The sequence below is a fragment of the Misgurnus anguillicaudatus genome, chromosome 15 (genome assembly GCF_027580225.2).
Source record: "Misgurnus anguillicaudatus chromosome 15, ASM2758022v2, whole genome shotgun sequence".
Classification (NCBI taxonomy): Eukaryota; Metazoa; Chordata; class Actinopteri; order Cypriniformes; family Cobitidae; genus Misgurnus; species Misgurnus anguillicaudatus.
In genome coordinates, this window is record NC_073351.2 from 11,223,963 (window position 1) to 11,250,172 (window position 26,210).

Sequence of the window (26,210 nt, forward strand, 5' to 3'; positions counted from 1 at the left end):
TGTATAAAAAACATGCATTTTAACTATAGACTTTTTAGTTGATTTAACTATCAACTAAATGTTGGTGTTTAATCCACTATTCATATATAATTGCTTTATAGTCCATACACAGTATTTAGTTAATCAAAAGTAACTTTAATTCAATTTCTGGGGGAAAAAGAGTAATCCCTTACTTAGTAATAGTAACTAGTTACACCCAACACTGGTTGAAATGTTAGTCCAATTTATTATACCCACTGTTACACGACAATGCAACCGATAGGAAAAGGTTTTGTCATTATATTTACTTAATATATTAGTAATAACGCACGTATGTTTTATGCGCGCGCACGCGTGCGTCTGCAAGAGAGCTAGACAGAGAGGGGGGAGAAAATAAATTACAAAACTTTCGCCCAAAGTTTGTAGGAAGTGGATCCTTACGAGAAACACCAATATGGGGACCTGGGGTTGCGGCGCTGCTATAATGCACCTTTACATCTGCATGAGGTGTTTGTAGGGGACACGAGCAGTGATTTCAGCTCGCGCTTGATCACCACATCACCACCGCGACACGCGCTCAAACCACCGGCCGCGAGAGGAATATGAGATTTTTGCTCATGTTCGCTTGAATGTGCAGCTGCATCGGGGACGCGCATGATTCCCGAGTCCAGGCGGATGATGGAGAGGAATTACCCGAGCTCCACCTTCACAGAGCCGGTTACCGCCGCGGCTCAGAGCGCGGGCTGGGCCTACAAACCCAGGTACGAGCGTGAGGGAGAGAGGGCGGGTCACCTCGCGGAGAAAACTCCGGTGATGGTGGGCCTAGCATAACGTAAACACGTATAACAATGTGTGGAGGCGGATAAAAAGGCAGTTTTAAAGAGTTTGTAGTTTAAGTTATAATGTTTCCACCCATATCGAGCGTGCACAAGTCACTGATCACTTTTATTAATGCGACATTGCATACTTGCAAAATAACTACCATTATTAATCTTTACAGTTTATGTTTTGCACATAAAAGTGCAAAATAAAGACTGTGGGAGATTGCTTTGCAATATTTAAACTTGTAAAGTCTCAGAAAACATGTGGTGAGCTTGTAAACAATTGATCGACCAGATTGTCCACGTGTCTCCAACTTTGTAAGAAAGTGTCTTGTTTAGACTCTTGTTTAGTGTTATATCTCGTAAAGTTTTGTATTTATGCGCTACTGGATTTTGCGTGTAGTTCCTGCAGTCGTTAAAACAGTGCAACAATGAAGTGTATATTACAAATAAACTAACTGTAAGTGCAAAACTGATCATTGCTGTGTATTAAAACGAACATGTATTGATCTGGCTACCTAGACTGTTTTTCTGGACATCAGGGGTGCATTCCCAGTCATTACAGTACAGCTGACTGGTATCATGCACATGAAGCCCAAAAATGCTGTCTGGGTAGCATGCACACACTAGGTTTTAAGACAGCTGACTTTGGATAGTATGTTTGACCCACTTACACAAACATATGTTAGTAAGCATGCAAACAAGTTTTAGTTATCAAAGTTTGCCAGGTTTAGGCATTCAGATCCAGAGATAGTTATTACACTGTCATAGCATGCAAATAATTGTGTGGACAGTTTTGTTGATCTTGTTTACAAAAGCCACTTAAGTCCTTTAGCAAACAGGTTTTGAATTTTTTTGTTGAAATGTAAACATTGACACCACACATCAGAGATCAGTGGCTTTCATTGAACTTTATGGCCACAAAACAAACCCACTGTGGCTCTAAAAGGAGGTTTTTGATATTTTTTCCTAGTCACATTTTTATTAAGAATTACATAATCAAAGGAATTGCGTGATCACAAATAAGACCTATTTTTATCCTATTCACAAATGATTACTAATTTAAAAAATATATATATATTTATAATCTGCAGATTACAGCTGGGATGACTAAGATTAGAGATGACAATTTTTTTGCCTGGTTGACAGTCAGACAACTTTTGGCTGATACCGATATCTCTTTATGTGATTTACTTTTTTACGCATAATTTGGCTGTGTTTTGTACATATTTAATTTTGCTCTTGCACATATTGAAAGTTTTTGAATTATCCAGCAGACATTATTCAACAGAGTTATTTATTAAATATATGAGGAGGAGTTCAGATGCAGACTCCACCAAGATTAAAAATAAGTTAATGATATTAACCGAATGCTTTTGCCACATATTATCTGTTCATCAAATTCTGCCGCTTTAAATCTGCTTAATCCCGGCTTTAGGCCATTCAGAAATACCGGTCTGATAAAAATGCTCATGTACAAGAACATGTCAGATGTACTTTAGCTCTTTATTTGTTTGTTATATTATATGACTTTATCTTGCTATAGCCGATATGGTTTTAAGGTGTTAACAAAGACCAATAATTAATGGCGACCGATAGATCGGTGCATTTTTACTGTAGATGTGCTTAAAGCTTAAGAAGTGTGTCATTTCTGAGTTAACTCCTTGTGATGTTTTATCCAAAATTGTGTACTACAGTATGCACTTCTCATTAGACAACACAGTTAGATTTAAACCCGATTTCTCTTTCACAGGTAAGCTAGAGGTTTGAATCATCTTGTTAGCCTCGTGCCCTGTATGTGACCTCAGATAGCGTGTTCCCTTTTCGCGAATAGCGCGAAAGAAGAGGTGACTGGTGTGGAGAGTGAGTGCTGCCGGTCATGTTACGTGTAGAAATGGCAAGAGGGAGAGAAAAAGAAGTCTGCCCGCAGTTGGAGGATGCGCCAGCGTCGTATAAGTTTGCTGTATGGAAACATTTTTTATTTCATGTTACCTTGATGACAGCGGAAATAAAACAATAGATACAGCCACACGCAACAGCCTTCTCTCCGACCATTTATCTAATCTGAGGTAATGAACACTGTTTTACGTCTTTTCGTATTCAGCGCTATTTTTAGCCTTTCGTTGAAAAACGAAAGCGGCTGATTTCCGCTTAGTTTCATTTTGCTAGCGTGTGAAAGTCGCGCGATCTTATTTCATAAACTGCCCCTAAAGTAATCAGGACAGAAATGGTCAAAAGTGGACAAAAGAGACGGATTTAAATATTACAGGTGTAAACGTTATGTTTCTCTCTTGTTCACATATTCTCTCTGCAGTATTTAAGTAGCCTCTCAGTGATAAATCTTAAAGCTACACTGAAGTTGGCATTTTGATAAATGCAAGTTATCTTTGTGTGCTAAAAAGGCACATAAGTTCATGTAGATGGTAGGGCTGTCACTTTTCTTTCGAAAATCGATTGCACAATCGATCGGACCAACCAAAAAACGTTTCGAAAACGAAAATAGGCAATCGATTTTAACCAAATATGTACACTATTAATTTAAAAGAATTAAACAGTTAAAAATATAGATGTAACAAAACTCACAAACAAGCAGAAAAAGAAAATAAAGAATTCCGAAAGTGCAGTAGGTGTGCGAAAGCTAGACAGAAAATACCCAGCAATTTTACGCACCTATAGTTTCACGCTTTCAATCGCTGCATCTAGTGTTTTGCAAAGAAAATGGAGGACAACGTCAATAAACCTGTGCAACACGAGAGAGCGTCGAAATTGTGACCTTACAGGAGATGATGAGTTATGACAAGGAGCCACCCTTGCGAGCTGACAGCGACCCGCTTTTGAGATGGAAGATTGGCAGTACGAAATACGCAGCTGGCAACGAAGTACCCGAGTTTCCCTGGGACATCAGTGCGGTCGGAGTGCGTCTTCTCAACAGATGGACATAGTGAATGAAAAGCGCTCTGCTCTTGATCCCTAAAATGTTGATCGACTTGTTTTCCTGACCAATAATTTGTAATGGCCCTAGTCTTTTTGCGCATTTCATTATGCCTGCCTAGTGCCGCCTAAGTGTCGGTTACGTTTAATAAAAAAATACACAGCATGTTCTCAACTTCAAGTAAGTCTATTTAAAGTTTCATTTTTAAACAGTTGTTTGAAATGGATTGAATCATTATTTAAAATAATTTTTGAATTGCCTAAATCACAAAAGCAGCCGGTTGAACGTGCAGTAATGTTTTTCATTTATGGCAGCAGTCCACTCTGCATATTTTTTTAGAGAATGTTGCACTACTGTTGCTGTTTTTTATTCTGCATGAAACTTAATGACAATGAATAAGAAATATTGCTGACTTGTGCGTTTCAGGCGCTCTCTTTACATTTGTCTGTTATTTGGCGTTAAATGGAAACGTCTTTTTTAGACATGGAAAATCGATTTTACAATCGATTCAATGAACACTTATATATTAAAAATCGAAAAAAATCACAAAAGTGACAGCCCTAGTAGATGGCAATACACATTCTCTTTTTTGCCAAATAAACGAAAAGCATGTTGAAATCATCAATGTCTTCCCTCTCACTGTGTCAAAATCTTGCCTGGCTTTCCTCAGGGATGTTCCCAATAATGTGCTTAGTCAAATTCAGTTTGTGCATGATTACATGATATAACTTTTTTTAATACTGTATCCTAAATTATGGATAATTAATACATTAATAAGATAATACATTTCTGGAGTGTTAAAAAAAATAACAACAAGAACCGTACTGAACCAAGAACCGTGACCATAGAACCGCGATACGAACCGAACCGAGGATTTTGTGAACCGTGCCACCCCTACTTTGTTTACAGTTTTGCGCTGCTCAGCCTGGATTAGAACAGCTTCCGATTCGCGAACTGACTCCTTTGAACGGATTCGTTTGAATGAACGGTTGAAACAACAGATCTGTCCCAACACTAAACTCACAAGACGTCACTGTCAGCACAATCAGTCACTATAGCGCCTCAGAAATGAAAATTTAAATGTGTTAAGATTTGCCCTAAATAACAGTCTCAACTAAAAAACATAGACATTTACTATGTTAACTTTATGATGAATAAATAATTTATCAGGTCTACCAAAGGATTTTATCCTACAAAGCAATAAAAGTCATGGTAAAAAACTGATCAAAGATGATGACAGCAGAGTGTCAGGTAATATCTGTGTCTGATGAATGCATGGTGCAGAGGAGGTTGTAAAACTCTTCAGAAAGACCAAAGTCATACTTTTTTTAAATACTTTGACTTAAATAGTGACATTTTTACATTTAAAATATCTGCTAATGATGAGAACATTTTGATTATTATGTACATATAGAAAATCGGCCAAACATATCGGCAAGTTTCACGCTGTTACATTGAATTAACTTCCCCAAAGCTTACTTGTGGTTTAGAAAAAAATCCATGTAATACAAAACACAAATATTAACTGTCTGGGACTTTATGGCTTTGTGATATCTGTATATGCACATAAATAATCTAAACACTGGTCAATTTAGCATGTGCTTTTGATTTAAAAAAAAAAACAGACTAAACGACTAAAATAGTTTCCATGTATTTTCTCTGACCAGATGTGATCATTTGTTTTTATTGTCGTTGTAGCTAATGCTTTGTTTTCTTTTTTACTCCGAAGTATGGGCAGCACTTAATATTGTGATGTGATATTATGGGAAAGTCTTTATTCACACTAATATACTAACGGTACATTCACACTGGGTGTTAACGCTTGACGGAAGGCTTGTCTGAAGCGTGGCCAACAGTCAATCACAGTGGCCGCAATACATGCTCTGCTCTTCCATAAATGTAATTGGCTGGCTCTGTCTAGGTTATTTGCATAAGGCGATCTGATTGGCACACGCGTAGCCGCTTGAAAAGTTGAGAAATGTTCAACTTCTGCCACAAGCAACGGCAGTGACACGGAGCCGACGGAACCAAAATTCAGTTCGGCAACGCATGACGTCACCCATTGAAAGTGAATGTGCCCGTGTGAATGTACCGTAAGGGCAGACTCATACTTAACGGGACCGAATTATAACCGAATCAAAGTGAACCATGCCAGAGACCATCTCTGCAAAGCGTACCGCACCCTAGCTAAACTAACCATATTTTGTTTAAACATACTTGGGCATGGTATGCTACGGTTAGCCATAGTGCTGGTACACTCTAAAGCCCGGAGTATAGTCTGTTTTTTACCAAGCGTACCGCACAAGCCCTGAAAAGTGAAGCCAAAACGTCTCGGTCGCCCCCAGTGACTGGTCCCAGTATAGGTCATAAACCCTGCCTCCCCCATGTTATTCAATGGGACTTGAAACCAACTAAACAATTTAATTACACTTCAATTATTTTTTTCCGAAGCTGGTTTCTCTTATTTACTGTAGTTTTTATCACACTGATGTAATTTCAAGTGTTTGTTTTTAAAATAAGTTTGTTTTTAGTTAGTTATTTAATGCTACAAAAACGGTGGTGTCACCTCATGATTGACAGCCGTAATATATGCGCATTCTGCAAGGGCGGGACCTTGATTTTGTGGCTTTACTTCCTGCTCACTACTGCGCAGGACTGGTCCCGAATTCGCTACTGCACAGACTCGAGACTCAAGATGTCAGCGCCGTATCGGGACACTGGCGGCTTCACTTTTCACCAATGGAAGACAGAGAACAGGCGTCGTCCATCTTTTTTAAAGTCTATGACATGTACGCGAATGTACGCACACAGTCAAAAGCACAGCGTTGCAAAGTACAGTTTTTGACTCGTACGTGTACAAACACGTTGTGACGGAATGCTATCCATCTTCTGAACTACATAATACATTCTCCTGTAGGCACATGCACGATCCATGCATACAATGTACGAAGGGTTTGACAAATCCGTCATGTGCACTGTACGCGGACCCTCGTGTATAAAAACGGGACTATACTTCGGCCTTAAAGGTCACATTTTTCGTGATCCCCTTTTTCAAATTTTAGTTAGTGTGTAATGTTGCTATAATATCATAAATAATACCTGCAAAATGATAAAGCTCAAAGTTCACTGCAAGGCGATATATTTTCTTTAACAGAATTCCCCTTTCAAAGCCTACAGAGAACGTACGGTTTGGATTACAGCACTCTACTTCCCGGTTAAATGACGTCAATATTGGAGTTTTTGACTAAACTCCGCCCACAGGAATATGTCAGTCGCCAGCTAACCTAAAACCTTTAAGAGTGTTTTGACACATTAGTGTTTGTTTGGAACCTGGTGCATTTTCTCGCTTTGGTTCAGTTCATTTAGGCATATGTGGACATATGTGGACTTGGATCTGCACCTGGGTTTGCTGTTGGTGAGAAGGCAATCTAACCCAAAGCACCAATGAACCAGGCTGTATAACAAAATTGTTTTATCATTATTGCTGCACCAAATCCGACATTGTGTTGTATACTGATTTGTTTCTAAAGAACTACATTGCTTAAAAATTATTATTTGTTATCAGTAAACTAGAAATAAACTATTGCTATTTTGTTCTTGGGTCTGATTGCTTTATGGGGGGGGGGGATTTAATTATTTTTATAATTCTTTTTTTTAAATGCTGGATTATGCAACAGACATGCAACTTATTGCCTTCACGCAGTTAATTAATAAACAATCGGTATCAGCCTTTCTCGTGCTATTGCCGATATGACGATGGTTTCAAATTCATTAAGAATCGGCCGTTACATATCGGTGGCCGATACATATCGGTGGCCGATACATCGGTGCATCACTAGTTGTAACGTTTAAAGCAATCAATCTATCTACATCATTTACATTTACTCGTATAACTCAGCAACTCACAACATATTTTTGGTGTTTGTATTTCCTATAAGCTCCCCTTTCATCTATAAAATCAGTGAGACTGAAGTTTTACTTTAACTTAATACTCTTATAATGTAATACATCGGCATATGATAGGTAAGAAGGCACATTAGCACTTTCATTCATAGAAATCTTTAAGATATGAACTAGCAATTTAGCTAGTTTTTCCACTGTGGTCAGCTTTCGAATATTTCCTCTCTTCGTTTTAGTTTTGATGTAAATATTAACCCTAGTCGAACATGCTGGTATGAAGATGAAATTATGTATGTCCTATCTACTGATCTTTGTGTGAGTTCAGTGAGAGTTGTCTGTGTTTATGATTTATAAGTGATACTTGTTGCATTTTACAGCTCAAGTTATGGTTCTACTCAGCTGGACTCTGAACTTCTTCAACGGCACACCTTTGTCTCTGGCCACCAGCCCACTACATTCACTGCCACCCACCACGCTACAGGTAAAAAGCAGTGCCATTAGTGTTGGGCAATTTTGAGATCGTCCTATCGTCAGCCTGTGAGATCGCCAAATACACGATAGTATCAGGGGGCGGGGCAGTAGTTTATTCATTTATTTATTTGTTAAATTTTACTTATTTATGACAAGTCACTTGATTGGTGGACAAAAAAGAAGCAAGGGCAACACTGTCTTGACCCCAACCTTCTTAAAACTGATGCCATTAATCAAGCTCTGACAATTGTCGATACACAATACTATCGACACAACCCTGGGTACCATAAAAAAAACAACTGGCAAAAATGGAGAATAAGAGTCCTGTACATGGTAATGACATATCATGAGCCTCAAACACGTCAAACAGGCCAATCTCAACATAACATAGACTGTGATGTAACAGTTGAGATCTACACCCCAACATGTTTACTAATGTGAGCTACTGGCATGAGCCTGAGAGCAAAGCGGAACCAATCAGAGCTGAGCTCAATATTATTATTCATGACCCTTCCAAATATTGCAAAAATAGACCATTTCCTTCAAAAGGGAGAGGACTCTATTGGCTGTGAGTCAAGTCTTCTGTGTGTTTTGTATGAAAGTGTTACTAACCATTAAAGTGGTTACTGCTTATCAGTTACCTGTTAGCTTCTGTATCAGTTGACACAGCCTCTTGTCTGCCTGTGCCATTCTATCAGGAATATTTGACTCGAATCAGCAAAGCACAGCCAGCAGCAACACTACTGAATCATCAGTCATGAACTTCCTCTCTACTATTGAATCTCGAGGCCTTCAGGCTGGACCTGCTGGGTCTACTCTCCTCCCTCCTTTTAGAAGCCCCTCATGGCAAACTGGTAAATATAAATATTTTTTAAAACATGGGCTGTTGGCGACATTATTTTTTTTTACTACTTATAAATATATAAAGATATCTCAGAATAAAGGTATAACATAAGAAAAAAGTCATAATAGTTTCAGAATCAGAGAAGTTAATATCATAATATTTATGTATCTGTTGTACATATAATCGAAATATATCAAATCCCAGATGAAAACATGGTTGGTAACTACATTTCGTCTTCTGTTCTATTTTATCTATTTAGGTTGAAAGTATTAAATCAGTCCATTGTGATCTTTTATGATCTATCACCTTTCTTTTATGTTTTTCTGCTATAGGTGCCAGTTCCTCCACAGAACTCTTATTCACCGGAGCCCTTCATCCTTCAGGAACCTTCCCAACTCCATCTTCACTCTCATCCTATCAGCACCCCAGTGCCTTTCCTACTAGAAGTTTCACCACTACATCAGCACTTGCTGTTTCGGACAGCACTTTTAGCTCTTCAAATGGCCTGCTATCCTCCAGTGACCCTCTTCTCCAGCTCAAATCCTCCCAGAGCACTGTGCCAACTGCACTTGCTTTTGACCGCCTTGGTGGTATGTCTCTAGGTGCTGGCTTGCCACCCCAGTCCTCCACATATCGCTCGGCACAAGAGTCAGCACCACACCTCCTTCAGCCTCAGTTTAGCCTGCTGCCCACAGCCTTGAGCAGCTCCCACCAAGTCCCTCAGCCTTACGGTGCCCCAGTTTTCTCAGGCTCCATTGAACGAGCACTTCAGCGTGAATGTAGCGTTATTAAGCACCTCCAGCGGCCTTCCAGCACTCAACCGGTCCAGGACCAACTGTCCGGCAGTGCTCAGCATTCCCTGCAGGGTTACCTACATGATAACAGTGATGTTTCATATCAGCAGGACACACATACACCGGTACCTTGCAGTCCAGTGAGTGATCCCTCACAAACTGTTAATGGCAGTATGCAGCAGAAGACTGCTTCTCAAGCAGCACTGCAGCTAACTCAGGCCTATGTTTCTTCAATCCCTTCTCCTGGGTTTTCCAGTTCATCTGGACTAAAGATTAAAGACGGTTCATCCAAAATAACCCAACATGCCAGTGAGAACACAGACACTCATGCTCAGTCAAGCTCCCCAGGTCTGCAGCAGCAAAGCTTCCCCTCTCCAGTTCAGAAACAAAGCTCAGTAATTGCCAGCCAGTCGCAATCGTACACATCTGCCCAACTTTCAGGCTTGGTGTCCGTTAGCGCCTCACATTCATACATCACCTCTCCGAGTCTGACGAGTAACCTCAGCCAAACACAGGCCTTCTCTTCTAGTTTACCTGAGAAGCTGCCTTCCATTTACAAAACTCTCTCATCATTTGCTAGTCAGTCTGAAGTTCAGACATCACCCCAGTCTCTTATTTATTCTTCCAGTCAGCTGCAGGATTTGCCACTTGTAGGTCACAGGGAGGGGTATGAGACACAGGTGCAAGCTCTTTGCACGGTAAGTCCTTCGCAAAGCTATTCTTCCAGCCACTCCCAAATCCTGCCAACCATTAGTTTCTATAATCAAGGCCCAGCTTCTGCCAGCATCCCCTCGCAGAACTATGCCTCCAGTCAATCCATTACCCCCAGTCCCAATTTCTCACCTGGTCACGGGCGAAGTTTATCATCCACTAACCCAACCCAGGACTATGTCCTAATGCAGCCATCTTTGAGTAACAAGACTGACAGTGACCTGGTACAACAAAAGTACATATCTGCTCAGTCATCAACCTCCTCTTCTCCCTCTCAGACCCAAGCCTTATCAAATGACCAATCCTCATTAAAGATAAAACCAGTATATGGGAAAAGTGAACAGGATGAACAAATGTTTCTGTCCTCTAAAGAGAACTCAGGAGAACTTACTATTGAGGATGTGCAGGCGTTACAGAAAGGCTCTATGGGGACTTCTGCACCAAGCCTTTCAAGCAGTAATATTGAAGCACAAAACAGGGCAAAAAATGTTGTTTACGTGCTTTCGAAGGTGGAAGACAGGCACAACACACAAAGTGTTATTCGTAGCAACTCTCGATCAGAGGAGCAGATTGTAGGTATTACACATTTGGAAACCACAAAGGATGAAAGAATGATTTCTACAAGCCAACATGCTCAGCTAGTTACCAATGCCAATACACCCTCCGACTCTAAGAGTAATTCTTTATTGATGCACTCCACCCATGCACCCTTGAGTGCAGAACAGCTGAAACAGCATACTCTCCATCTAAAAGGACCCAGTTCTCAGCAGCAGAACCATCAGGGTCAGATTATCAGAGTTCAACAGGCAGATGCCAGACAGCTGTTTGAGGATCAAACCCAGTTCATCCGAGTTCCCAGTACCCAAGTTCTACTTGATCCCTCTCACATGATTGTTCTCCAACAGCCTTTGCTCACATCTGGACAGAATCAACCTAAGCAAGCAATGTACATGCAATCTGTACCACTCCAATATCTCCAAATGAGCAACGACACCATTCATTTGACTATTAATGGGCGTCACAATCCGCAGGTTGTTCCTCAACAAGTCCCCAACTCGGCAGAGTCCGCTAAACAGGAATCACCACAAAAAGACAACTTTAACCAGTCCAGTCCTCGTGACACAAAGCAAAACTTTAACCTAAGTTCTGTATGCTTTCCTGACTCCATGCTTTTGGGGGATGAAAGGAACCTCCTCTCAAATGTTGATGACATTCTGGCTGCTACCGCGGCTGCCTGTGGCGTCACACAGGACTTTGTCAAATCCACATCCTCTGATGGGGACATCTCATCAGCAGTTAACCCTAGTTTTTCATCTCAGCATATGATAATTGGTAACTCACAAACCATGACTATAAATGGTTCTCAGATGTTGTTTCCTAAAGAAGAGGCAGGCGGACACCAACAGGTGTTTACACTATCAAATTCTCAACATGAGGTTAGCAGCAGCTCTGCACAAGAAAGATCTGACAAGATAGCAAATTCCCACAAGCCAAATGATGTGTTACCAAAAGGACATTTTGTTGACTCCGGTAATGGTTCTGCTCTGATTGTTAATGGACTTGCTTATAGCAGTACAACCTCCTCTGACTTTCAAGAGTATAGTCCTTCAGAGCATGGGAACTCTGAAAATCAGTCTGGGAGTAAGAGTCTGTCCGTGTTAACAAAAGGCATTAAAACAGATGACGGTCCAATTGAACATCCTGTTGATGGTCTTCCAAAAAAACGTTCCAAGTCGAAAGGTTCATCTAAGCAGTCTGTTGAGGATGAAAATGGTCAACCCAAATCTCAGAAGAAAACCACCCAAGCTAAGAGACAAAATTCACGTGTCAATGAGGCAACTTCAAACTCTACCTCAGAAGTTTGTCCTGATAGCTACCAACAGCAGGAGAGAATGCATCAGAAGTTAAGGGAGGTTGAGGAGAAACAGCCAGAGGTTAAAAGTGGATTCTTGGGCTCTTTCCTGGACTTCCTCAAATCTGGACCCAGGCCGCACCTTTCTTCTCCACCGTTACGGTCAGCCAATCGCACTAGAAAGCCGTCTGCCTCCAAGAGGACTCCTAATCCATTAATTGCTCCATTTAAACCTCCACCTCCTTCAACCCCATTGACATCTCCAGACACTCATGGTGTCATTTCTACTAAGCGTCTTGATGAAGAGCTGCAGAGGAACCTGGAAACGTTGCCATCTTTTTCTTCCGATGAAGATGATTCAGTGGGAAAAAACCAAGATCTCCAGATGAGCATTACATCTGCACTCTCATCCTTAGACGAACCCTCAGACAAAAAGCAAAAGATAGGTATGTGCCTTGTGTTATATGTCACAAAAGCACAAATCTGTAGTTACATTTTATAAAAACTGACCCAAATTTGGTTTAAAACCTGAAAGCTCTTCTTAGGGCTCAATTACTGTTTGCTCTTGCTGTGGGTCAGGTGGAAAGGTGGCAATAGTCATATATGAAAATACTCTTTGAGTAGAGGTTTATATACCTTATTGAAGACATTATGTGTTCTTGACTTTTAGTTTCAAAATGGCCAACAATTGTCAAATTATACTGGTCTTTTACAATTGCACAACTCTGTTATACTTATAGTAATACTGTCCTGTTCCAACATAACAAACATTCAGGTGACAACACAAAGTACATTCAGACCTCCAGCACACAGCCGGCCGATGTCAAGCCACAGGAACAACAGATAGCTGTAGTGATATCTGCTGAAGAACTGTTGAAAGATGTGCCACCAGACAAACTAGCTGTACAGCTGACTACAGTTGCCATAGAGGGCTCGATGGACAATGAGCTGTCAGATAGTGGAGGAGAAGGCATGTACCGGGAGCGCGATGAGTTTGTGGTTAAGAATGAGGACATTGAAAGGCTGAGGGTAAGTTGGCATATTAAAGGCACAGGTTTGTAGTTAATAATGTTGACCAATACTTTGGTCAAATCTTGTGGGTTGTTGAAGAGAGGTTGCCAACCTGATCTTGCTGGAATTCGTATGTATTTCACGATATGGCAAATTCGTATAAATTCGAATTAAACAAAAATGTAGAGCTAGGTAAAAAAAATTTCCCCGGGTCTTAAATTTTCAGAAACAGTATCGATTTGGGAAATCCCTAAATTGAATCTTAATGTACTTCTACTCTCATCCTGAGATGTCGCCATCTTAAAACAAAACAAAAAGGCCGGAGGATCATGGCGGAAAGTCACAGTACCTAGTAAAACTTGCGGCGGCAAAATTACAGTCTGATTTGTGGAAGTATTTTGTGTTCAAATGCAATGACGGTCAAGATGAGGTTGACACTTTTTTTATATGCAGTGTTATGAATTTTTAAAACTAATACATTTTTTTAATATGTGTTTCAAGTTAATTAATTTTAATGTTGCACATTTACAATGTATTTTTTTACAGTAATGTGCATTGTTCAGTTTTTGCATCATTGTATGTGCATATTTTATAAGCTTGTTATTAGTGGGAGGGTTTCAGTTACCAGCATTTATATTTGAATATTGATGCATGTCTGCAAAACTAATATATTTAATGAAATATTGATAGCCAATCAATGCTGAATCCAATGGAATTGATATAAATAAGAAACAAATACCTAAATTGGTCTCATTCAGCAAATTGTGCAAAAATTTATGAATGAGATTGTTTGGATTCTCGTAATATACGAACAAATTAGTTTTGGGTGTGTTGTTACTTTTTTATGTGATCATACTTATCATATTCATCTGGTGGGTGGCAAAGCTGACATTACTAGCCAACTTTAAATAAATTACAGACAGCCTACTTAATAAAATTAAAATCTTAATGACGTATGAGTTTACCCATCAACAATTCAAGACATTGGACAGACCGTTGTTTTGTCACTGTATTTTATTAAACCATTGTCGTCATAAGTCTTTGATCTACATTGTGGCCTGTTTTGTGTTTTTGTGTACAGATCACATTGACAGTGGGGGTCGAACCACCAGCCATATGGAAAGTTCAGAAAGCCTTGTTGCAGAAATTTGTACCAGAGCTTAGAGATGGGAAGCGGGTGTTCTTTGCCACCAACAGTGTAAGTGCTACTATATGCCGTTAATGTATTTGAATTTTAATACATATCTCGCTGAAAGCAACATTATATCCTCTTTACAGTATTTGGGATACTTTGGTGATGCTAAATCCTTGTACAGAAGAGTACATGTCAAGTTTCTTGACACCGTGAACAAGCGAGAATATGTTCGAGTCTGCAGCAGGAAACCTCGATGCAAGCCAATGCATTCAATGAGGTACAGACCCAAATCAGTCACAATGCCGTGTCATATTTAGGAAACACATTTTATGCTTTTTTTGGGGGGGTAAACTATTCCTTTCAAACTCTTTTCAAGCCTTATGCATAGTTTATCAAATACGTTACTTGTGAATGTTCGGTTTAGGTACTGTATCAGTTATACATTGTACCAGTAATAGCATTTAATTTATTAACAAACATGCTGTATTAGCTTTGATGACTTGGCAGTTCTGCTTTTTGTATTTTTCCTGTTGAGCTGAGCTATGGGCCACTATTGTGCAATCCCACTCATGCAAATATTTTTCCATGAAACTTTTCAGTGAATTCCCACTGCTGATCCCACTCATTACTTTAAAAGGAACAATCAGCTTTCAGTAAAGACGCCACATATTCTGTCAGGACCGTGAATTATTTCTTCAATTTTTTGTTGTTGTATGTATCTCTATTAGGGATGTGCATCGATGCATCGCATTTCCATTAAAAATACCTGTCTGAAATCGATTCTGAATCGCAATACTCTGATTCTGTGTTTCATGCACAGCTTGTGCATGTATTACGGCTCTGTGATCAGTAGAAAGTCCTTATCAATCTAAAATCACTATGAGTTTTACTCTTTTATAACGTGCATTTAAAAAAGCAATCTTTATCTTTAATATTATGAAAAAACTTCAAACAATCTGAAGAACAGCGATATAAATATGCCTCTAGATATTTCCTGGAATATAGGATATGCATTGATGTCACTTTTTCACGTGACCATGCCAGATCTTGCCCTGTTGAGTGGCAAACGTTCAACAAAATGGCTGGTTTTCATAGCGGCTGCTGCAAAAATGCCAGTAAAACAGACTATTATTAGCTTAAATAGAATTTAGTTGGACTTGATAGCAGAGGTGGACAATACTTAGTTACGTTAGTTAGATTTTCCAAGCATCTGTACTTTATTAGGATGTTTGTATTGGGAAACATTTGACTTTACTACATTCTAAAGCATATAATCATACGGTATATTCTTTAATATTGCATATTAAAATGTATTTAATACCTAATTAAATTACATTAAATTGTGTACTTGAGTAAAAGTACTTTAATGTACTTAAATATTAAATGTAAAACAAAAACTTGTATTTATGAAATGTAATAGAGTAAAAATTATGATAATATGCTTTAGAATGTATGTTTTCCAAAGAAAAACATAATACAAATACTTGAAAAAATACTTTTAAGTAGAAAGTAAAACCTTTGCTTGATAGTGACCCACCTGTGGTCTGTGGACATTTGCATGAACAATCTATTTATTTCTCCTTTCTGTGTTTCTTGGCAGTCTGTAAAACGATAGCTCTGAATACTTGTTAATCTGTTAGTACAGTCTATCGCACAACAGCTGTTTCCCATTTGGACGCGTTTTCCCCATGTTTTCGCTGATTTCACACTGTACACAAATGCTGCCGCTCTGTCTTTGCCACTCAGTGGCCGTAACCGCCGTAACTGCTGAAGGTGACGTCACGTGCATACCCTCTATAGCAGGGGTGGGCAACAGTTTTAGACTGAGGGCCACATTTACTTTGCCAAAGTAAGCGGAGGGCCACACTTGGGAAAACTGCAATTAGACATAGTTACATGACTAATTGGTAAAAATTAATTAATTAAGGCTAATCTACAGTTACTTTGACAGCCTATTTCAAGGCCTGAAATTTAATTTTGCTAGGCCTGTCTGACCTAGGCTACTCTAACATTACAATAACTGGATTAAATTTCAAGGATTCATTTCCTAACCTGCATATTGTCCTTACGAAAATGAACCATGGTTTTACTACAGTTAAGACCAAAAAACCATTGTTACTGTAGTAAAACCATGGTTTTGCTCATAGTAATCAATTGACCAAAAAACCATGGTTACTACACTTTTACCACAATAAAACCATGGTTACTACAGCAACAGACACACACACACACACACACACGATTTATTATTATTTCTTTTATATTTATATTGACAACCACAGTGTTTCCCACAGGATTTTGAGAGACTGTGGCGTTGATGACGTCACACACCGATTAGCATATATGTGACATCATTGCGTCATGTTTTACTCTTTGATTTGTCACATTATATTGCATTTTAACACAACTGAATGCTATTTTTTTTTACATATTATCTGTTCTGTTGTCTATAAAATAGTGACTAAACAGGACCCAGTAACTCTTTGTTTAATCCAACCAGCTCTTTCTTTAACTGCTGCTAAAAACGCGACATCGTCTGAAAAAATCATCATACATTTACATTGAGGCTGTACTTATGTTGCTCTTCTCATCAGTGTTGTTGTGTTATGAGCGCTTTTTTATTTTAAATACGAGTGGTAGTTTTATTGTATATCGCAGACAATTTGTTGCAAATTCAAAAATATGAGAAAATACACGGTTGCTGTTACTACAGAACATGTGCACGGGCATACCGCATCATAGGTAGGGAGAGAGCTCGGACACAGACTCACACCAGAACGGGGTATATGTGGGAAACACTACTGCTAACCTTTTGTGAAGTCATGATGAATATGATCATCCGTCTCCTCTGTTATAACATCCGTGACTGTTGACGTTAATAACGCGAAAATGAAAGTACACGCAGGAACGTGGAGTTAAAATACTTTTTACTGTTATGTGAGAAAGCTGCGCTGCATGCACCCTGAGAGAGGGGAGGGGGTGGGGGGCGCGCGCGTGTGCGCGCGCGCTGTTGAGGCGCTGCACGTAAGAAGGAGAGAGAGAAAGAGAGAGAGACGAGGCACGCTGAGCGCTGGCTGCAATGAATTAAGACGTTTTAAATGGTAAAAAAAAGTGTAAATGGGAATCATGAAAAATCTATGTGGCAGCCAGTGTTGATTCTGTCACTGATAAATCAATGTATGGAAACACTGCAACCATGACAGTTTCATCGAAATTGCGAGTGCATCGCGAGGGCCGGATTGAAGCCCTATGCGGGCCGGATCCGGCCCCCGGGCCGTATGTTGCCCATGTATGCTCTATAGCGTTTTGTAATGCTACTTCTTCTGTGGCACAAATGAAGTTTCTGCACGAGAGCGCCCTCTGGCTTTTGGATGTGGTGGGATTTCATCATAATTCAATTAAATTCATTAATTGAGAAAACACGCATTTGCCCGATTAATTGTTACAACCTTAATCTCGATGTAATATTATTAGTAAAATATGAATATTTGTATAGCAATTTTCATGAAACTTGCTTTTATACTTAAAGGAATATTCCATTTTCTTAAAAGAAAAAATCCAGATAATTTACTCACCACCATGTCATCCAAAATGTTGATGTCTTTCTTTGTTCAGTCGAGAAGAAATTATGTTTTTTGAGGAAAACATTGCAGGTTTTTTCTCATTTTAATGGACTTTAATAGAGCCCAACATTTAATTCTTAACTCAACACTTAACAGTTTTTTTTCAACGGAGTTTCAAAGGACTATAAACGATCCCATACGAGGCATTAGGGTCTTATCTAGCGAAACGATTGTCATTTTTGACAAGAAAAAAAAATGCTCTTTTAAACTACAACTTTTCGTCTAGGTCCGGTCCAGCGCGACCTAACGTAAATGCGTAGTGACGTAGGGAGGTCACGTGTTACATATATAAAACGGACATTTGCGGACCATTGTAAACAATAAACTGACACAAAGACATTGATTAGTATCAGTTGACATACAACAACGTCAGAACGGTCCTCTTTCTCAACACATGTAAACACTGGGGCGGAGTTTCGCGTTCGTCTTCTGTGACCTCTTGACGTCATGACGTATTGCGTGGGGTCACGCTGTCGCATCACGACCGGATTAAGACGAGAATTTGTGGTTTAAAAGTGGATATTTTTTATTTTTCTTGTCAAAAATGACAATCGTTTTACTAGATAAGACCCTTATGCCTTGTTTGGGATCGTTTATAGTCCTTTGAAACTCCGTTGAAAAAAACTGTTCTATTAAAGTCCATTAAAATGAGAAAAATCCTGGAATGTTTTCCTCAAAAAACATAATTTCTTCTCGACTGAACAAAGAAAGACATCAACATTTTGGATGACATGGTGGTGAGTAAATTATCTGGATTTTCCTTTTAAGAAAATGGAATATTCCTTTAACAAAGTATAAAATAGTGCACGAAACACAAATGTTTCTGAATCTTAAGTTACTATAAATTTTTGTTTTATGTACTCAGAGGTTCCCAGGCTAAAGCTCTGCTGGCCCAACGGTTCACTGCCGCGACTGTGACCGAATCTCCCACGCAGAAAACCGCACAACAGAAATCTCTGTCTAAACCCAGACCCAAACAGCTGAAAGCAAAGGCCGAACCTCCACCCAAAAAGAGAAAGAAATGGAAAGAGGAGTTCAGCGCATCACCCTCACCAGAGGCTGTGAGTGAGGATGACGGTGAGACTTGCTTTGCTTTCCTGTGCCTGTGCTCCTCAATGCTTTGAATTGTATTACTGTTTGCTAATGCTTGTAGATGATGGATGGTACATTTTTAAAACTCTGTGTTTAAATGTCTTGGTCGTGTGGAGATATTGCAACAAGTAAGCTAAGAAATTGACACATTAGTTATTTCTGAGGTCAGTAATTTGGCCATATGTAAGTTTAAATGTATGTTTTGATAAAGTCATTTGTTTTTGTCTGGTTCACTGGTTGATACACCATTGCTCTTGAACTTTATACTGACACCTATTGGTATGGAGGTGGCACTATGCACCATAAAAGAGCAACCCACCTTTAAGTAGAATAAAATAGCTTCTAGGCTACTGATGTTATTGATGTCGTCAAAAAAATATATATATAGATATATATATATATATATTTTTTACTGTTATGTGTGACCCTGGACTACAAAACTGGGTCATAAGTAGCACAGGTATAATTTGTAGCAATAGCCAACAATACATTGTATAGGTCAACATTAACTATTTTTCCTTTTATGCCAAAAATCATTAGGATATTATGTAAAGATTTCCTTAAATATTTCCTACCATAAATATATTTAAACTTTATTTTTGTGAATGGATGCAGTTGATAAGGACTTCATTTGGACAAATTTAAAGGGGACATATCATGAAAATCTGATTTTTTCCCTGTTTAAGTGCTATTATTGGGTCTGCAGTGCTTGTATTAAACCAACACTATGTTGGTTTTACCTTTAAATAATGTCTCTAAAATAATTTCAGTGATAGAACAACTTTTAACTGGACAATTTGTACTGTTGCTGCAACCTGAGCAGCCTCCTAGCTGCTACATGCACACTCTGAAAGTGGCGGTGGAGGGTAGGAAACATAGACCCGCCCCTCCCCCTGCCTGCAGAAGAGTGTCTGATACCAGACACTGTTGCGCTTTTCAACCACATAGGGGAGCTGTAAGTCATTTTTACATGGAAACTACATAGTGTTGCTTTAACCTAGAAAATGTGAAAAAGATCAACCCAGTAACTTAGTTTTGGTATACCATTCTCCACAAGCATGTGAAAAAATAGGTCATTGAAATTTGGCTCCCCCTGTAATGTCAGAAGGGGATAATATCGGCTTTTAATCTGCAATATCCAACCCCGACACTGCCATTTAGTGCAGAGATCAGCTCATTTGCATTTTAAAGGACATACCCAAAAGCGACACATTTTTGCTCACACCTACAAATTGGCAATTTTAACATGTTTTAATAAATAATCTATATGATATTTTGAACTTAAACTACACATACGTACGGTACTCTGGGGACACAAAAGATTTATTTTCCATCTTTAAAAAAAGTCTTGTGAAATGTCCCCTTTAAGGGTGATTTTTTTTTCAATATTTTACTTTTTTTTGCTTTTTTCCAGATTTTCAAATATCTCGGCTAAATATTGTCCTATCATAACAAACCATACATCAATGAAAAGCAACTTTCGGGCCCTTTGACTGGTTTTGTGGCCTAGGGTCAGATTAAAGTAAAATAGTGACAGTTGTCTTGTGGTAATGTTCATCTATTGCATTATTTTGTAAAGATTCAAGAGTTAAAAATTCAAAATAACTTTTTGGCATTGTATGAATAAGGTCTATACATTGACAAGGCATAGGAACATTAAACATAAAAATCCATCATACAAGAATTGTAAATGGATAATAAAGTTCAGAATCCTGTCATTTTGTATTTTGGTTATTTCCCCAGTTTTGGTTCTGTTCCACTTGTCATCCTTTTTTCATGGCTATCTATTGTTTTCAGAGTTTACGCCTCCGGTTCCTTTCGCCTCCCGCTTTCTGAACACCAGAACGATGAAGGAGACCTTCAAGAGCTTCGTAGAGCTGCTGATCAGCACAGCCCTGGACGCGGACGTCATGAACGCACTGGAGAGAGAGAGCGGTGAGTAAAATTAACATGTCTTTGTCATAGCAGGTGTGGTGAAGCTAGATTTGTGGTTACATGATTGATCTGCTCCTGCATTCAGACGAGCTGCTCTTGCCTCACATGAAGAGAGTTGATGGAATGATCACAGATAACAGGCGGAGACTGCTGCCCAAACTGCACATGGGTCAGATCTTTAAAGTGAGTCACGATGAGTCACCTTTTTACATTTCACATATGGTATTTCATAGTCCTACGCTTACATGCAGCCTAAAAATCCATTACTAACTGGAAATGGAAAGCGTTTATCTCGTCTAAAGGTCAAAAGGGAGGTTTGGTTTAAGCCTGAGCCGAATCGAATTTTTATCCAATGTAAAAAGGTGGTATGGATGTTAAAGGTGCCGTAGACTGTAAAACTGTATTTACTTATAATACGAGTTCTGTACATGGTAATGACATATCGTGAGCCTTAAACACGTTTGTTTCCTCATTCTTATGTAAACCTCGTGCATGCAAAAGACAGCTGCAAAACAGGCCAATCTCAACATAACACCGACTGTGACATTACAGTCAAGATGTAACATTAAATTACACATTAAATTAATTACAGTGTTGTTGAAATGCTAAAAACAAAGTTGTGACTGCTGAGTTATTGTTAAAAGCTAGTTAATGCTCTATGCTAACGTTTAAGATGAAGTTCTACTATTGACGTTACAGTTACATTTTGCAGGTCCATACTGAAATAAAGCACTTAGAAACGTCCATTTACAATATCCAAACTATTGATTATTCCTCAAATTCTGTGTCTTCGTCTGATTCAGGCTCAAACATAAGTTCTGTGTATACACAGACAAACACAGAGCTACTGAATTGAGCTGCTCTGTGAAACAGCCAATCAGAGCAGAGCTCAACATTATTATTCATGACCCTTTCACATAAGGTAATAACAGACCATTTCTTTCTCAAGTTGTAAATGGACATATAAAAACGTTTCTGGATAGTTTTTGCACTTATTAATAAAGTCACATAACTTCTAGATATCAGAGAACAATTTAAGGGAGACTCCACTTTTTTTGAAAATATGCTAATTTTCTAGCTCCCCTAGAGTTAAATATTTGATTTTTACCTTTTTGGAATCCATTTAGCCGATCTCCGGGTCTGGCGCTAGCACTTTTAGCATAGCTTAGCATAATCCATTGAATCTGATTAGACCCTTAGCATTGCGCTAATAAATAACCAACGAGTTTCGATATTTTCCTATTTAAAACTTGACTCTTCTGTAGTTACATCGTGTACTAAGACCGACGGAAAATTAAAAGTTGTGATTTTCTAGACCGATATGGCTAGGACTATACTCTCATTCTGACGTAATAATCAAGGACTTTGCTGCTGTAACATGACGGCAGGAGGCGCAGTGATGTTGCGCAGCAGCCGAAAATAGTCCCCTTAGTAACTTTCAATGGCAGGGGACTATTTTCGGGCACTGCGTAATATCACTACACTTCCTTCAGTCAGTTTTAAATGGGAAAAATATTGAGGCTCTTTGGTTATTTTTTGGCGCAATGCTAATGGTCTAATCAGACTCAATGAACTATGCCAAGCCATGCCAAAAGTGGTAGCGCCAGACCCGGAGATCGGCTGAATGGATTCCAAAACAGCAAATGTTTAACTCTAGGGGAGCTGGAATATGGGTATATTTTCAAAAAAAGTGGAGTGTCCCTTTAACATATTATTTAAATGCATTTTTGGCACCTTTCAGCCAATAAATAGAATAGTTTCAATGTAAACCTTCAAAACGTCCTTTTTTTTTCACCCGCCCTCGAAAATCATGTCAGCCAACGTGATGTCATCGAAAACACGTTATGCATTTTTTTATTGGCTAAGTTTTCTGAAAGCACAGGGTCTTTTTGATGTTTTCAGTGCCTAGGGCCATCACAGGGACATCTGCGGTTTCTCACGTCATATCTGTCAGGTCATGGGTAAGAAAGCAGATTAGCGTTAGAATGACAGACACAACAGTTAGTAGGAACTAACCTTATTAGTCAGCTGACTTGGTCAGTTTTTCTGATAAGATTTAAGCTGTGGTGATGTCAACAAAACAGCCTTTCGCAATTAAGGATTCGTGCAATGCAGTACATTTGCAACCTGAAATGACTCGGATTGATGAAAAGCGATACATGTAAACAATTCTGGATTTGAATAACAATGCTATTAGGTTGTTTTTCAGCACTGGGTCAGAAAGGGATGAACCCAACCCTTTGGGTTGTAATTTAACATATTATTGGTTGTTTTAACCCATTGTGGGGTCAAATATAAACAATTTCTGAGGTTTTATTTTAACCCAATGGCTGGTTTGCCCCTTTTTGACCCCTTGCTGGGTTGAATATAAAATTAAGTGTTCATTGGTGTAATGTTTCTCCTCCATGTCAGAATGCATTAGACAGCTTTCCTGAGCTGTCTGTGGTGACTGAGCTGAACACAGACTGTGAGACCCCAATTTTTAAAGTGAGACTAAGTGGAAAGGCGTATAACAGGAAAACTATGAAGCCCTCCAAATCCCCTGGCAAACTTCCACTGGTGAGTATTTTACATCTGGTAATACAAGAAAACGATATTAAAAGCAGGCATTTTATAGTTTTGACCACTAGGAGGTACACCATACTGACTTTTAGCCCCCCTTTTAAAAGTCTCTCTCTCTCTTTTTCTCCATCTCGCTTTGCTAGGAATATACAGTGGATCAGCAGAAAACAAAGTGGTTTTCTCTTTATCATTCTCTACAACACTATAAGTACCATACATACCTGACATGTATGGAGGAGGTGAGGCATCATCGTGTGTTTCGTGTGGGTGGGGGGATAACAAATCTACAGGTCCTTGCTGTTAAGCTTTTGGAGTTGTGTTTTGTCTACCCGGGTTTATATCGAAACTGATTACCGTATTGTTTTAACTTCAAGTGTGAAATACTTCTGTTGTAAAGTCCTATCACATAGAGTCATGGCTTAGTGCTGTAAGTTGCACTGCAAATGCAGGATCCTATCCCATCCTACCTCTTTTAAACTGTTTTAAACTTTGAGACTATACTTGGGTAAATAAATTACCAAAAATTGACATTTGAGGTAAGGTTGACACTTGCATGGAATTGCTCGTATATAAACATATTTAAGATAGCCGTGTTATTCTCTCTTATCTCACAGATCAAATTGTTAAAGTCGCGAGGTAAGGACATGGGGCAGGAGGAGACCGTGCAGACGTGTATGGAGAACAGGGCGTGGGTCCAGGGTTTGTTCGATCGCTTCGGGGAGCTTCTGACACAGGTGCAGCAGGCCTGCCTTTAACAGGAGACTATAGATTATAATGATAGACATTATATACACAACACAGCATTCGTGAACCCATTCAACGTGTTCTTGAAGCACTGTTGAGGACAGAAGAAAAGACTTGATGGTTTTAACAAACAGAAAGTGAGGTACCAAAATGGCTGCCTTTTTTATACCCACAGAGACTTAAACTGTGGTTTTACATGTAATCCATATTTTTTAAACTAGCTGTAGTTAAACATTTTCTTTATTGAATCATCATCATCTGTGTCCTTTACTTTTATATTGATACTGGGAATTTTTAAACCCCCACATGCTAGTGTAAAACAATTCATCTGTTATTATTGTTTTGAGGGCTAGGATGTTTAAAAAAATACTGTATACATAGATATATATGTAAAACATTTTTTTACAACTGAATGCCAAATTTATATATGATGTACATTTTGTATAGAGAGCTTGTTTGACTTAATATAGTAGAAAACCTATGTGCTTTCCTGTTTATAACAAAGGTTATACATCTGGAGTTGGTGCAATTCTAATACTGCTTTTTTGTGATATTTTCTTGTAATGAAAAGCATTTACTTTGACTTTTTTCTGAGGAAACAATCTCTTTATACGTTTGTCTTTTCTTAAAGCATTTATTTTTTCTCACAGATAGTATTTTTCACAGAAGGAAATATTGTGCTCGTATGTCCTACGTTTATAGATGGCCTATACATTTATGTGCACATTGTATAATTCACACCATATAGAAAGTGTCTTTATTATATGATGATGCAAGTTTGTCACGATTTTAAATGAATGTGCCGACAGCATTGGATTAGTCTTCTGCTTTTCAGATATGTGTGTTACACACTACAATGTTTTTGCTGACATGGGATAATAAATTTCTTATGAAATGAAAACTTGAGTTGAATGAGTAATTGCTATTATTTAATTGTTATATTTGACAAAAATCAAGGAAATGAGACATGTTCAGACCTCTTTCACACTACAGGCCTTAATTCAAATATAATCACCTCAGGAAAGCGATATTTTGTAAAGAGACAAAAATATCTAAATATACTGACATCAAAATGATTACTTGCTGAAATCTTTTTTAAAGTCATTTCAGGGAATTGTCTCTAAACACATTATATATGTTAGAAATGTATGGTTGAAACGCTTTACAAAGATTGTAAACTATGTAGTACTGAATTGTGGAGTTATATCGTTAACAATTTTCCCACATTTCTGTGTTCAAGATTATTTAGGCGGGGCTAAAACGGTGTCTCGATAACACACTGGAGCCACTGAGAATGACCCCGCCCCTAATGTTGAGTACACTAGTGATAGGAGAAACGAAGCTTTTCGAAGCTTCAAATCAATTGAACCAGTTGCTTCGAAAATTAATTCAGTTTTTCGAAGCGTTCAAAACACCACACACACTGGCAATGCCTGCTGGTCAAAATAGTGTAAAAGCAGTTTTGTCCAAAATGTGACACTTTTTTACAACTTCCCCTAGTGGTGAACCATCAGATTTTCGAAATGTTTCGAAACAGTTATGAAGTAAAGAAACCTCGTTTGCTAAAATCATGTGACCTGGCTAGTTTGAAACAAGCTCCGAACCATTGATCGGAAACAAAAGATTCGTTAAAGTTTTGAAGCCTCATGAAGCAGTGCTAGAGTACACACCAGACGCAAAGCGTGTTCCTCGCTCTAGATTACTCGGGGGATTTAACTTTGTGTCATGCGAAATTTCGTTTGAATTAAACATTTTCTACTTTTAGGGTTTTATTTCAATTCAATTCAATTTTATTTATTTAGCG

General features: G+C 38.7%; 1 protein-coding gene across 1 annotated transcript; it reads left to right on the forward strand.

Annotated features, from left to right (window-relative positions):
• Window positions 1-244: 244 nt before the first annotated feature.
• Window positions 245-25,307, forward strand: qser1 (glutamine and serine rich 1). The gene is made up of 13 exons (XM_055174116.2): window positions 245-740; window positions 8,010-8,113; window positions 8,802-8,957; window positions 9,280-12,750; window positions 13,080-13,333; window positions 14,397-14,513; window positions 14,594-14,727; window positions 18,939-19,150; window positions 20,963-21,100; window positions 21,186-21,283; window positions 23,513-23,659; window positions 23,806-23,901; window positions 24,277-25,307. Exons 1-13 carry the CDS (start codon window positions 634-636, stop codon window positions 24,415-24,417), a joined length of 5,175 nt encoding a protein of 1,724 aa, XP_055030091.2. The 5' UTR covers window positions 245-633; the 3' UTR covers window positions 24,418-25,307.
• Window positions 25,308-26,210: the final 903 nt, after the last annotated feature.